General features: G+C 33.8%; 1 protein-coding gene across 3 annotated transcripts in view; it reads left to right on the forward strand.

Moving 5' to 3' along the window:
* Positions 1–3,304: 3,304 nt before the first annotated feature.
* LOC129800024 (rho GTPase-activating protein 92B) overlaps positions 3,305–15,842 on the forward strand; it is a 31,363-nt gene continuing 18,825 nt past the window's right edge. For 2 of the 3 annotated variants that reach the window (XR_008751574.1, XR_008751575.1), the window contains exons 1-4: positions 3,306–3,880; positions 8,393–8,628; positions 13,259–13,663; positions 13,772–13,918. Coding sequence is in view for 1 of the 3 variants with exons in the window: in XM_055844377.1 (XP_055700352.1) it covers positions 3,834–3,880; positions 8,393–8,628; positions 13,259–13,663; positions 13,772–13,918 (835 nt within the window). In the remaining 2 variants the exon portion in view is untranslated. Of the gene's footprint in view, positions 3,881–8,392; positions 8,629–13,258; positions 13,664–13,771; positions 13,919–15,842 lie in introns of all 3 variants that reach the window. The other variant, XM_055844377.1, reaches the window with a different exon arrangement.

Consider the following 15,842-nt stretch of genomic DNA (forward strand, 5'->3'; position numbering starts at 1 on the left):
AAAATGCAATTAAATGTGGGTGGAAGACGTTAAAAAGCCGCTATGTGTTCAAATTCAACAAACTTGCTTGCAAGTTAATAACATTTGCGGCACACTTCACAACGCTCGATTCAAGGCGGATTGACAATAATACCAAGCTGAAGTCTTTATTAAAGTTATGTTCAATGGTTTACAAAATTACACTGAAAAAAATCATAGCTTAAGAAATAAATCGAGAAGCTGCTTTTGACTGTGGCTCAGAGAAGAAGAATCTTTGAAATTTATCTATTACAGTAGAGTCTCTCAAATCTGAATCTCTCAAATTCGAACGCCGTTTGGAATCAAAACGTAAATTGTGAGGTTATGTTAGAAAGTTCGTATTCTTGGTGAATGAAAATCATATTTATGTGCTTCGTCCTGAATGTTTACATACATTATGGTCGTGTGAAATGAAAAGGAAGTATTTTACCACTAAAGCTTGTGAGGAAGTACGGGAATTTGATTCAAAGTACAATTTAATCTCACACAAATTTCGTTAGTTTTGAAAAAATCGTTCGAATTTGGGAGGTGAGATATGTCAAAAATACCCCCCGAGCGTTCGAATTTAGGAGACTCTACTGTACTAAGCGTAACAGTTGTTAAAGATAAAAAACATACATTATTATTTAAATTATGAATACTTTCCAAACGTCATGAGTAGTTTAATGAGAAATCTTGGCTTCGAGACACTGAAGAGCTCTGTTCAATTTACAATTGCATCTGGAAAATTGCCAAAAAATTGTAACAAGTTTAAATGCACTAAATATAACTCACAATAAAATTATTATAAAAGAATTCTTTACAAAGATTTTACTGTATTTTTCAATAAGGACTTCTAGATGCTTCATTTCCACATAGAGCTGATCAAAAAAATCGAAGGAACTTAGCCGACACCTCTTACTTAAAGAGATTTTAATATTTCTGTTAAAATCTATTTAGAAATAACATATTTATAATTAAGTATTAGGAAATATCGTCTGAAACAGAAGATGACTTAAAATTAAATTATTCTGTCAACATGGAATAAAAATCATACAATGTTGATTACATTTTGACAGATTATGTCAAAATAAAGACCAAAATGAACATAATAGCCCCTAAGCGGTCTTCAGAATAGAGGCTTAGCCCACTTCTCGGATTTCTTATAAATTTGCTATAAATGCACAATATTCAGTAAAAAAAAATCTAAAATACAGTAGACTCTCGCTAATTCGGCTTTTTAAGATCGGGCTACTTTTTAATTCGGGCAGCAGTTAAATTTGAAAAAATTTTGCTGACATTTTTCGAGTTTGATTAAGATTATCAAAAGAAGCAAATATGCTCAAATTTGCCATGGTTTGCCTTAGTTATGGTTTTTGCATTATTAAGGGGTTTTCATGAAATTTACCATAAATATGAGTATGTAAACTCAATTTGTGTACATAGATGAACGGAAAATAGTTGCATTTAAAATAGTTTGACACCCGAATTTCTCTCTAATTTGAGTGACATTTCGGTCCCAAATGCTCGAATTTGAGAGAGTCTACTGTATAATGCGTATTTAGAAATTACAGGAGTTATGCCATAAAACTAAGCCTTAGGTCTGAAGCCCGTACTTTACATTTATGAAAATTTATGCCCATATTCAAGAGTTTTTCCGTAGGGAATTTGCATCAATATGGACATAAATTTCTCTAATGTATACAGGCCATAATTGGGCAGAATAAAATAAATAAAGAAGTTTTTGTCGTGTTGTTGTATTTATACTGCTTTACATCTGGTGTTTGCTAGGATAGTAACAAATATCTTTTTATTGCACAAAAGACATTTAGAATGAACCTAAACATTTGAAATACAGTAGAGTTCCGAAAATTTGAATATTTGGGGTGTATAGATGATATTTCTCACTCCTCTAATTTGAACAATATTTTCAAAAACGCAACGGAATTCATGTAAAATTTACTTTTCCTTACTTAAGGAAAATAACTTTAGAGAATATATCAATGTAATTTGGTGTGAAATATATGGAATTTGTTGAGGAAATTAATATAATACGATAATATTGAAGAAACACCAGATAAAATAGTTCTAATTCATTGTCCATGCAAAATTTCTTTTACGTAACCTCATATTTTGCATTTTAAATACAACCGTCGTTCAAATTTGAGGAACTCGACTGTATATCGCCCCTTGGAAAATTCAGGGGCCAACTCAATTTGGGAAATTTTTAGAGGATTGTATCAAAATATCAATTTGTTGTGAATAATTATTTTCAGCAAATTTCCAGACAAAACTTCTTCATTTCCTTTATAAACATATGATGTCCCGATCTTTCCTTTTTGACAAAAAAAATCAGAGTTAATTCTCTGCTATTTTAAATGATGGAATAGAATAAAGAACGTCAAATGATCAAATTGCATGATTTAGTCCCCTGTTTTACAAAATAACGATACATCTATGCCACACCCTTACTAAAAATAAAGCAGACAATTAATTTGGAAAAAAATTAAAAAATAAAATTTTGAAAAATATTTCTAACACAGAAATTTATTGACTTATGAAAATTTATTTAATTCTCTTTCTATTTAAAAAAAAATCTTAAACAGAAAAGGATTTGATTTCCCGTCATTTCTAAGGACCGATATTAAGCCGAATGGATAAAATGTCCAAAATGTAATTTTTTCATTCCTTTCATTATTAAATACCCTTAATAATTTATAATGGTGACACAACATGTCATAGAAGAAATAAGCTTTCATGCATTATTATTTTTTTCTTATACAGAGATAAAGTTATCATTCCCATGCCTCATGGAAAGAAGTGTAATGAAGCGCACTGGATTTAATTCGAAGACCTTCAGAGCGAGAAAAATTCCTGGTGTTCAAAAGCAGATTCGAAACCGGGACATTTGCATCATAGAGTAGACTATGATAGAGCGAGTGCTCTACCACTTGACCCTCTGAGTGCCCCCTTAATCTTTGAGAGCGAACGTCATTCTTATACAGAAACTTTAACTTTTAAAGCTTAGTCCATTTCTCCTTAATATAATACTATTTCAAACCAGAATTCTCCGTTTTAAATAAAATATCAAGTATTTTATTAACTTCATTTTTCGTTACTTTGGTGAGTTTTTTAATTTTTTTTCCAAAGGCAACCCTAAATTTACTTCGGCTTTTTTCTTGGGCACCCTTGTTTTAAATTCAGTAGGATATGAGTAAAAATAATTTGTTCCATTTGTTCTGTCATTGCTTAACAGTGTAACAACTGTCATTTTCAAAAATTGAAAAAACTTTGGTAGAGGGATTTTGTAAGCACATCCCCTTAGTCAGTGATTTTGGTGTGTAGGATTTTTACGCAATGGAATAATTTTTGTGAAAAAGAGCAAATTTTCAGCATTTCCACTTGACCTAAAAAGTCAATCCACCTTCAATATTGTTACCAATCGCCTCTAGTGTAGATTTAGTGCAAAGTGAGAGTGATATTTGTGGGGAAAGTGCTTTTTATCTGTGGATTTTTCTCTTGGCCTCCGAAGTGGATCCCCATTGCTTGATGACTTCACCGAAATTATCTACCAGCTAAAATTGCTTCCAATTTCGACATCCTGTCCTCTGTGTTGGCTCAGTCTTTTGCCTTTGGTGGGCTTTCTTATCGTGGCCACACAAGTGATCGGACAGGAGTCCCGGGAGTGTCTCAGGAAGTGCAGCAGTCCGGGTGGTAATAGTGCGTCCGGAAATTTTTGTAGTGGAGGTGTTTGTGGGGAGGAAAATGTTAAAGTGTCCTTGTCAGTGGAGTGAGAGTGTGTGAAATCTATCAAGCTGGCGTCCAACGTGCAGGGTATGATGAGGAAGCAGTTCAACAAGATCAAGTTTACTCCCTTCCCAAGGTAAAGAACATGAACCAGACCCTTTCACGGATGCCCCTCCGTGGGCGTGTCACGAATATGTCGCGTTGCGCCCCAAATCTCTTCCCGTGATGACTCTATGAATATCTCTGCCTTGATGACTAATGCGAGAGACTCGCTAAGCAAATCACTGCGACTCTGATGTAAACATCAATCCGCGGATGAGAATCCATCCAACACGCACTGCACCTTTCCGATGAGATTAGACTCAGGTGCCATAGCAATTTTTCCATGAAACTTTCAACCAAATACCTTTCCCATTGATCCATTAGTTGTATCTTATCGGAATCTTGTGGGAATTAGTTATTTGTTAAGGGGCCCCTATTTACCTCGTGTTTATTTCCGGACAAAAGAAGATAGCACGGAGAATGGTACAATATCTCATTGATAAGACAGTGACTCTATAAAATCGTATAAGTTTATCTTAAGTGGAAGTTGAACAATATTACTATTGTTGCTTTCTTTTTATTTGTTTGATCTGAATGCATTCTACGTATTGTAATAAAACATTTTGATTTTAAAGGTAAATATATTTTTTTTAAATAGAATATAGGCAAGAAAAACATATCTCCGGTCTTATCCTGTATAGGATTATTTAGACAGGACCATTTGAAAACAGATCCCATAAATCCCAGAACCGGTGTGAGTCGTGGAAAATTATATCTTTTGGTTGGTTTCAAAGATAAAATTATCTTCCATGTTGTAAAATGACCTTGAGTGAGTCTTGGCTAAAATAGAAAGTTGTGTTAGACTTTTTTGAACTCCAAACCTAGATCAATTTATCAAAAGATTTTTTTACTAATATGACTTTTGTATTGAAAAGATTGTTTCACTTATTCAATACATGAAAATTGAACGATAAAAAAATGAGTATAAAATTAAAACTAAGTCACCAATTGTGGAACAAATATTCATATAATTTAGTTAGAACTACAGTAGGAGAAAACGCGGTACCTTCGGACGGCTCAAGCGTTAGATAGCTCAAGAAAATTTGAAGCACAAAATATAATATTGTTGCGAACCTGCTTTGAGGCATGCCCTGCCTAGGATATGCTGCACGGCGCTATTTAGGGGTTGAGTGCCGTGCATTATTGAATTTTGCAGTTACCGCTATAATTCATGTGAGCAACTCTTACTCGCAATGAAATAGAGTACTTATGCTTTCATGGTTAAGTTTGAGTTTTGACTGAATAAGGGCAGCAACTATCTTGCTTGCGCATCTTTTCACCCCGTCACTCTAGAGCGCGAATTCCCTTCTCTGTGCGCTTTTTGGCTGCACGAGGTTCCCGTGAATTACTTTGTGTCAGTGAAGTAAATAAAATGTTGTTGAGTTCATCTCCTGTAGGGGCATTCTGTAATTTGGGTGGCATTGTCACGTGTGAGTTCGAAACCTGACAATGCCATTCGAGCTTTTTTTGTCATATCATATGAGTTCGAAATTGCAATTAATTGAATTTTTAATGAAATCCCTTAACTTGATGATTTTATGAAAATACAATACGTCTTAGTTGATTTGTTTAAGAAAATTCATTGTCATTTTAATTGCCAGAAATCTCAAATTTGTGACTTCTGACAATGCCACGTGAGCTGAAATGGCAATATCACGGCTACAGAATCGCATTTTCGAAAAAGCTCTCCTAAGATTCGAACTCAATTTGTCATATGGCATTGCCAGAGCGGTACAGAATTCCCCTCCTGGCCTTTGTTTTTCCTCCCTGTCGCCGTGGTCTCCGGTCAAATCCGCAACAATATTATAATTAATAATATTCATTAAAAATATATTGAAAAAGAAGGAATTGTTTGAAGCTTGAATTGTCTGAAGGTAGCAGCACGCTTTCCGCTATACCTTACACCATTTGCATTTTATCATTACATAACAATATAAACAAACTTAAGAATAAAATAAAAAACCATGAAGCAAAAATAAAAACTGTGATTTACTGAAGAGCTATTGATCAATCCTAATGAATAAGAAAAATAAAAAAAAAGGTTGAAAGCTAAGATATAATTTATTGCTTGAACACACAGGCGTAACATTTTTTTTGAATGTGTGACCGTTTCAGAACTCTTATTTTTATTAACAGGTTCTGTATAAAAAAAATCATCTTAAATAGTGGCTAGGATGAAGGGAACACCTATTGACACCTTAAAAACTTGTGTTAGGACCTATTCACACCTTACTCTATACCATTTGGAATACGAAATTTTAACACTTAGTCCTTATCGAAAACCGTAAATTAATGAAAAGCGCCATATTACTTACATTTTATTAGATGCATTAAATAAATTTCAAGATTGTGACAAAAGTGTCAATAGGGGTTCTCTGTTGAAGAGGTGTTCATTCGACCCTACTCACAGTTATCAGTTTTCCTTGACCGTAGAATTTTCTTGATGTTAAAATGATTTAAAAAAGTTTTTTGACATTTGATTATTTTCACCGTATGAAGCAAAAGTAGTCAAACGCATTGTGGTTTTTCAATTAGGGTACATTTGGGGCAGCAGTAAACATGAGGTAATAGTAAAAAATACAATTTTTTCTTAGATATTAGACTTCACAGGGCGAGACATGATGTGAATTCATAGATACTAGATACTGTTGAGGTCCTTGCCCACGGAGGATATAGTCTACATAAGTCCAAGTAGTGTAGACATAAAAATTAGTGTGTATAAAACGGTTTGCGGAAACTTCGTATTTTACATTTCGTATTTTACATGTTCGTACTGCACATTTCGTATTGCGGAAACTTCGTATTTCTTTCTACGAAATTTTCTGTGTGTTTAGAAGATATCAGTATCTCCTGTTGAGACAAAGGGAAATTTTCTGTGTTTTTTACAGTATCTCCTGTTGGGACAAAGGGAAATTTTCTGTGTTTTTAGAAGATTACAGTATCTCCTGTTTCGACAAAGAGAAATTTTCTGTGCTTTGGGAAATTATCTGTATCGCCTGTTGAGGCAAAGAGAAATTTTGTGTTTTGGAAAGATATCAGTAGCACCTGTTGAGGATAAGGGAAATTTTCTGTGCTTTGGAAAGTTATCACTCTGTTGAGGCAAAGGGAAATTTTATGTGCTTTGGAAAGTTATCAGTAGCGCCTGTTCAATTTTTATACAAAATTTATGAAAGACGAAATGTGAAATACGAAATGTACTAGAATACGAAGTTTCCGCAATACGAAATGTGCAATACGAACATGTAAAATACGAAGTTTCCATATCCCGTATAAAACTTCCCCATGGTTACTACTGCCGCAATGTCTCCTACATGTAAATTTATAATGATAACGTACGTGAAAAAAAATGTTATGTCTTCTTTCAAATTGTTTGACGTCCAGATTAATCAACAATCCGGATGAAATTTCCATTCAAAATGCTCAAGTAAACGAATATGAACTGTATTATTAAAATACTCTTTTCTAGTTTTATAAAATTTCAAATAAAATACAAAATTTTATAGAATTCCCATTGTAACTAAGCCACACTTGGGAGATTAATAACAAATAGTATACAAGTTTTATCTGAGAAACTAACCGCTAAGGGAAGTTTTCCAAGACTCGCTAGTTCATATAATAGGTTACATTTCAAATTACCCCCATTTAAATGAGCCCCATTATAGTGACTTTTTAATTTTTCCATTGAGTTTATTTTTTATTCTCATTTCGTTATATAACCCATTACCCCATTTCATGCAGCCTTCGCCGTCTTAGCGTTGATATAAACCTCCGGGATAAAAACGATGAAAAATCCCTTAACTGGCTGTTTTGAAAGAGATTTTAAAAAGAATTTTCAACAAGGGCTTTATTTTACTTCTTAAGTTGTACTATCCGCTGGTAATTATATGTCTACATACGTTACACTTTTTTATCGCAGTAACTCATCCTTAGCCAAAATGTACATGATGATTTCACAGCATTTTAAATTATTTATTGTTTATAGTAAGACGGATCAAACTTTTTTTATTTTTATTTTTGTAACTCTTACGAAAGAAACCTTGATGGTCTTTATGACCTTCTTAGACTGCCCAGTAAACTGGGTAAAACTTTCAAGCGAGAATAAATCGTTTTAAGAAATGGACGATTCATCTAAATTTCTATCAATTGTTTCAAAATTAAATAGTTCCTCAAATTCCCCTCAAAAGTATTTCAAGACTATTCATTGCACCTTCATTATGCTTAAACCGCGAAAAATTGATTTGCTATTTGAAAATTTCATCATAAAATGTCTTGGCGTGAAATTTCACTGAAAGAAATCTCGTACCTGAGTGGACTTGTGGAAAAAGCGTCGGGTGAAAGAAGTTGTTTATATTTTGTTCCGCTACTGCGATCACGACCATCTCGATATGTGTATTATTGTCTTACGTAAATGGCAGAAATAATAAAAGCGAGAGGGAATTGATTCAGATGAGATAATCTGTGATTTATCGATTTTCCCTCTGGGGCTCTCTCACATGTTGACAAACGTTTTTATGTGGGGCTTAAATATATTCTGCATTTGTTGCAGACGGAATAAATCGGAGCAGAGCATAGATAACCTTGCCAATGTGGAACAACATGTGGAAAAATTTAAGGATGTCCTCGAGAAAATCAGCAAAAAGCTACCTTCGGCGTCATTCGGACAGGAATCCGATAAAGATAAACGTCTCAAAAAGGTCCATGAATATCGATTGGCGCTAGCAATGGAAGAGTCCGTTAAGGGCCTTCCGGATGGATTGCTTAAAGATGTACTAGAGAATTGTGGTATGTAAGAGAACCTTTACCCTATAGCCAAACACTACCAAGTTCCATTCTTTGAGTAATTCATTAAAAATAATCATAAAAAAAGGTGGAAGAGCATTCCGTGGTAATTAATCTCAAAATTTCCATACAATATTTTTATTTATTTAAATAAAAAAATAGGGTTGAACCCTTAAAAAGCAAGAGTGGGGCATTGTTTGCGTAATGTAGACAAATGAGTAGCATGTAATTAGAGCTAATTATAAAAAAAGGTAACAAATGAAAACAAGTGAGAAAAAGCAAAAATGTAAAAAAGTAACAACAAAAATCTAGCAATCAATTTGTCTGAATGTGCCTTTGAATGCTCCGCAAGGCATTATTATAAGCCTCGTTTAGAAGAGAGTCGTAAAAAGGACTCTTCAGATAAACAATGTACGATAGAACATTTCCTGATCCGTGTGCACCGTTGAATTTTTATTCAAATAATGGGAGCAATATAATCCACATTAAATAGAGTGAAAGTAGAACCGGAAGTAGAAAGGAGTGTGTTTAGCACATCTTTTAATAAATCCCGAATATAATAGAAATATGATATTTTACTACTATTACTACTAATATAGCCATTAGTAGTATGAATAAGATTTTGGAAAAAATGAACACTTTATTTAAAAAAACGAGTAAATATAGTGTGAATTCTGATGTGCAGTCAGTGAGCTTTTAGCCTCTGAGGAAAACGTGCAGTACACCGAAAGCTTTGGAAAATTGAGTATTTTTTACTTTGGTTTACATCCAATTTCATTGACGCTTCCGAAAGGAACATTTGTGTCCTGCCTTCACAATGAGTAATTCGATAAAAAACGACTTTTTTATCTTCCGGCAATTCCGCGTTCAACTGGATTTTTTAAAGTTCTAATAAGCTAGAATATGAGTTATCAATTGAAAAACTTATAAGCCTGTAATAAGTAAGTGGAGTAAGGGGAACTGGGGCCGTAATAAACATGGAGTATCTGTAAACACTGCGATTATTTTCATTCAAGTTCTTAAACTTTAGAGGACGAGATCTATATGAATTCATATGTATTACTATATGGATCTTTATCCACTTAACCAATGATCGACACAAGTCAAAGAATTGTATACATAAAAATCCGTGTTTACAAGTACCCCATGTGTTCTACTGTCCCAGTTTCCCCTGTTACATGCTGAATACGGCGTAAAGGGAAAGACTTCTCATTTTAGCGCTGCTAAGTATAGTCTTAACAGAGTTATCATCACATTGTCGAACATGCTCACTGATAAAAAAAATCAAACTGGATCATAGGGATCATATTCGATCCTTTGAAATGATGATTACTGTCTCTTGAAATGTTGTATAAACATTTATCTAAACATTTATATAAACATTTATCTGTGCCAACACAAAAGATGACTTTTGCACTGTTTTTATTAGTTTATTCCAGAGTTAATTAAGTGTCAAAACAGGGATACTTTAAAAAAATCGCCGGCGATCTTTTCACTTTCATCAGTGTTTCGATATTAATCGTTTCTAATTCGAGACCCCACTCGAACCTGTTATACGGGCTTCAGGTCTAAGGCTTAGCCAAATAGCTTAACTATTATAATTTCTTATCATCATGATTTTTGGGAAAATTTAACTTAGGATTGGATTATTAAAGAATAATAACCTATTAAACTGTCAAAACAATTAAATTGCATGCTAATTAGAATTTTAAGACCTACGGGAACTAGGCTAAACCTCTAGTCTGAAGACCGCTTTAGAAGTACTAGGTCCTCAATTAATTTGTGAATTATTTTTGTTCAGTGAAATACAAAAAAATTTTTTAGAGAAATACAAAAGAAAATGGTTTATTCAAACATCGGCTCTTGCTAGCTACACATTTTTGCCATCTCACTGGAAATTACATGGATAAAACGAGATGTCTGTGGGTGGATCGAAACCATTTAATAACCCAATTTTGTACTTCTTCAAAATTAGCCATGCAATAGCTCAAGAGTACTATACATCATCGATCGAAGCAAGTGATAATTAGAAAGAGCCAGCTAAAGCACATCCCAATTCAGTGTTTTGATGTTGTCCTGGACCACAGAAGTGTAATGCCACAAGGCGTTGTCGTATTGCAATATCAATCGTTCGTTTATATTGACCTATTTCAACCATACGAGCAATACGTGATTAATGTTAGTTATCATCAGTATCAAGTTTATTGACAGTTTCAGCAGCTTGTATTCTATAATTCCCCTTTGGTCCCACCAAACCGGGAATTTTCATCTTCCTCAAGAAAATTGGCTGTATTTTCAATTTTGATACTTCGTAAAGTAATAGCCACGATGCATTAGTTTAAAGTTATTCGAACAATCCATTGCTCGTCACCTGTATCAATTCCATGCTACAAACTTTTTCTTTCACAGCAAAAAAGCAAAATTTCGAAATAGAATTTTTGGAAATCGGAGTCATGAAGTTCCGATTTTCTTACATTTTGATTTTTCATTCTATATGTACGTGGTGCTTGAAAATACCTTGGTGAGTCTTATTTAATGCGCCCGAAAGGTAATCTTATCATATTCATCCAGTATCACTTGCAAATCGGCTCTATGAATTGTTTTTGGTCCTTTTGTCTTGAGCGAAGAAATCGCCATTTCTGAAGAATTTAAACCGATTTCATAGCAGGTTTTAGATGGTGAACGTTCGCTGTAGGTCCTTTAGCCAAATGACGTGCTTTACTTGATGTTTTTCTCATGGTTATGTGCTAAACTTGGTGCTAAACTAGTACTCCCGGTACTCACCGTAAATGCTGCTTTTGAGCACAGAACATAACGACTTGTCAGAATATAAATCAAATAAGTCGTTTTTTTTTCAAAATTCGTTGATTTTTCGTTTTTAGGGTTCTTCTTGATACCCTCTACCTTCGCTGTATATATTATACCTGGAAAGTTATTCCCAAAGTTATAGGGTTTTCAAATTATCAAAACCATATCGACGGTTTCATTCCATACTATGCTATCTCAGAATAACAACTTTTCAGGAGAGCCATTAGAAGTTGGCGATTCCTATGCTGCCCATGTAATTTTTTTTTTTTTTTGAAAGTCAAATAACTCGTTGCCCGAACATCAGGTGACCACCAAATTTTTACCAGTTGTAGATCTCGGTCTCAGGAACAACATATCGCTCAGAGTAATATAAAGCTAAGTCGACTTAGCATAGTAGGAAATGGAGCCGTCGATATACTCGGCATGTAAAATCTCAGATTGAAACCGCTCTCCTGAAAGTCGATCATTCGCGACTTATTCGTTTTATATTCTGAGCCATCGATATCATCTTCGTTTTTATAAAAAAAAATAAGTTGCTATATCTGTCGGTATTGTGACTGAATATTGTTGACAAATAACTACCCTCCAAAATAAAAATATAACTTCACTCATGTATGTAAATTACATGTGTCGTAACTGTCATATATCTGCAAAAATTCACAAATTAGTTGAGAACCTAGCACTACTGGTAAAAATAAAAGGGTCAAATTGACCCTTTTCAACAAAAATGGATCATATTTGATCCTTTGAAAGGTTCACTCGAATCTTTTGAAATTTTGTATTCATATTTATCACGATAGATTATGTTTTATCGCAAATTTATTACTCTTATTGTATTTCTCGTATTTGAGCGAACAAAAAAGATGACTTTTTCATTGTTTTTATTCGTTTATTCCGGAGATAAATAGGTGTCAAAACAGTGGCAAAGGATCATGGGTGACCCTTTCATTTTTACCAGAGTGAGTAGTTTTTCCCGATGAGAACAGGCTGAAACAACGTCATCTGTTTCTTCAATACTATCATTATTACTACAGTAAAGTTCCTTAAATATGAACATTTGGAGGGTATAGATGACATTTGTCACTCTTGAAATGTGAACAATATTATTAAAAATGTAACGCAATTCATATGAAATGCACCTAATCAAGAACAGTAAGTTTACAGATTTTATCATTGTAATTCGTTGTTAAATAAATGGAATTTGTCGAGGCAATTCAAATAACACGGAGATAATGAGGAAGCACCGGAGAAAAGAAGTTTCAATTCAGGCTCCACGTAAAACTTTCTTCAAATTTCCTCAAATTTTACATATTAAGTTCAACCGTCGTTTATATTTGAAGAGTTCATATTTGAGGACCTTGACGTAGCCATTGGGGGAAAGTACTTTTCCTTCGAACGTTCATGCCTTCGAATAATGTGAATTTTCTTTTATTTTTCCCAAGAGACTTATGCATTTCTATTAAAGATTAGTTAGTTTATCATCAATTATTGATAAGTACGTGATTATTATGTATAAGTCTCTTGGAGAATTCACATTTTTGGAAGGCATAAACGTTCGAAGGGAGAGTACTTTCCCCTACTCAACAAAAAGTATAGCTGGATTTAGTTTAAATATAATTCACAAATCTTTCAAGGTAAATTTAAGGCTAAATGATTCTTTAAAAAAAAAAAACTGCAGCTACGTAAAAACTGCCCCATCGCCCCTACCGCTGCAAATCGAATGGAATTGGTTAGCCGTTTGGCTATAAAAGAAATTTATTTCGCTATTAAATTATTTTGCAAAATAAAAATTGATAAACTTTATGCTCTCGGGGTCTAATTATAGCCAAATTGGAAAAGAAAATTGCCGAAGATATTCTTAAACATGAGACAAATATCGAGGGTAATGTGACTAAACGTCTCAATGGGATACTAGAGACAAATCTCTCGTCAATCCAGAAGCACAAGAGAAATGTAACAAAGTTGACGCAGGAAAATGAATCGGCAAAGAATAAATTGCGTTTGAATGATAATAATGCCAAGACGAGTCAACTGGCTGAGGATGTTGCCGAATGTGAGACAAAATTGGACAAAGAACGCGACATCTGGGCAGCAGAGATGTTTGAATTGATTGCTGAGGAGGAGAACATTGCCAGTTGTATTTTAGACTATGTTAAATATCAACAATTGTGCTACAAATCTGCCCTCTGTGAAATTGAGCAAGTTTTAGATGATGTTAATGGGTTCATAAGTAAGTTTTTAATTTTTTTAAATGTGCCAAAAATGTCTCTTTCTCAACGGCATTTAAATGTTAAATAATTAACACCATTCTACCTTGGCTGTGTTTTTTTTTCACCAGAAGACAACAACAAACGGATGTTCAGAGTACCGCTAGTGGATCACTTGGCTGCGACAAATCGATCCATTTCCTACGTGATCGAGCTGTGCGTTTGTGCTCTGCTCGAGAAGGGGCTGTACGAGGAGGGACTACTTCGTGTAGGATGTAGTAAGTACAACATTTATACTAATTCATCCAATAAATCATGCAACAATTGCCCGACGATCAAGAAAATGTGGTAGATTAGAAGGAGAAGAAAAAACTTATAAGCATGTTTTATTGCTTTAGCAAGAATAATAACTGATGTCATTGGAAAATTTCTTTTCACTAATGGAATCTATTTTAGAACTTTCAATGAAATTTCTACTAAACATTTCCCAATCATCCTTCATGAAATATACAAATGATTTTAATATTCGTTCAAATTAAATTATTTATGGGTTTCTTTTTCTCTCATTGACAATGAAAGATTTTTTTTTCTTTCTGCAAAAATGATTCAATGTGGGAACACTTCACATACTTAAAAATTTTTGCCAAAAATGATTGTACAAACATTGCAAAATTCTACAAAATTGCTCAACGATTTACTTGAGAAATTTGAAGAAGTGCAATCTTCTGTCTCATTTCCATCAACAGACGCTTTTGAAAGTGACTTTGCGTTGGATTCTGCAGTAATGAAATTACTGTCAAGGAGGATTAAGAGTGGCAAAAAATGTACATCCCACTCAAAAATGATGCAATTGAACTTAGATGATTTCATTTCATTACCAATTGAAATTATTTAGTGTAAAATTAGTTCTATTCTTTAGTCTAAAAAAATATTTTATGAATAAAGTTGTAGCAATGGATCAATTCTCTGGTTTACAAAAAAGTCGAAACATTATGAACCAGTTGGAATATATACGAAACTCAAAGACCTTTCAAGTAAATTTAAATTTGTCAAAATTTACTGAGGAATATGGTTTCCAAAGCTTTTTAACGTATGACCTTGAAAAATGAACTTAAGAATTAGGGTGCATTGATTACTTCTCGGCCAGTTAAAACAATGTTTTTCTTTCACAAATCACTAAATTATTAGCTTTATGAACAATTAAAGAAATTTTGTTAAATGGAAGTTTGGAACATCCATTGTTATTTTTTCTTAGACAGGGATTTGGTTGTCAATATCATGCCCCGTCAAATCAAGTGCAGAGAAGTTCAGTGGATGCAATTTGAACGCCTCTAACGCCAGAAAAGTTCCTGGTGACTTAAAGTGGATTCGAACACGGGACACTTGCATCATAGAGCGAGTGCTCTACCATTTGACCCATTGAGTCATCCTCCTCGCTATACCGTTCAGTTTCTGGATTGTCGTATTGTTACATTTTCATTAAATATGTGCTGCATTCTATTCATTCCAACGCAATCATAGTTCAGAGTAGGAATGACTGCAGGAAGGCTTTCTAACTTATACTCGAGCGCATGTAATAATACCAATCTTTAACTTCCAAGCGTGCACTTACTTCATTGCGGGTATGCGTTGCTCACATGAAGTATATGAAAAGATTTAAAACTCTCTATCGCGCAGTATATACCCCATTACTCTCGTTCAGTAATAACCTTCCCGATTTAAGAGCTCTCTCCGTTTGAGGTTTTTTTTCTACTGATTTGAAGATATATCAGATCAGACAGAACTTACCTAAAAACCAGTTGAAAGTTCGGACGTTTAAACTGACAAGTTTCACAAATTTAAGTAATTTAATGAAAAAAACATTTAGGTATTTTAATAAAATTACAATTCAAACGTTTTACTATCCTAAAACTCCACAAAATTAAAAAAAAATCAAGTTTTTGCAGCAATGCTTACGATTGAAATGTCAAAAATACCTAAATTCAAAATGGCAGACAATCAGCGCTAAAACAGCGGGCACATGAACTTGCACTTTAGGCTTCCGGTAGATTTTCGAATAGGTTTGGCTTTGGAGTGGCTTTGTCTCTTAGAAAGGTTATTACGGTTATTACTGAACAGAGCTATTTTAAGTAGCATGAAGCATTCCCTAGACAGGATAAGCGGAAATACAGGATGACAAGAACATAAATATTTGGCTTTTTC

The sequence above is a fragment of the Phlebotomus papatasi genome, chromosome 1, assembly GCF_024763615.1.
Source record: "Phlebotomus papatasi isolate M1 chromosome 1, Ppap_2.1, whole genome shotgun sequence".
Classification (NCBI taxonomy): domain Eukaryota; kingdom Metazoa; phylum Arthropoda; class Insecta; order Diptera; family Psychodidae; genus Phlebotomus; species Phlebotomus papatasi.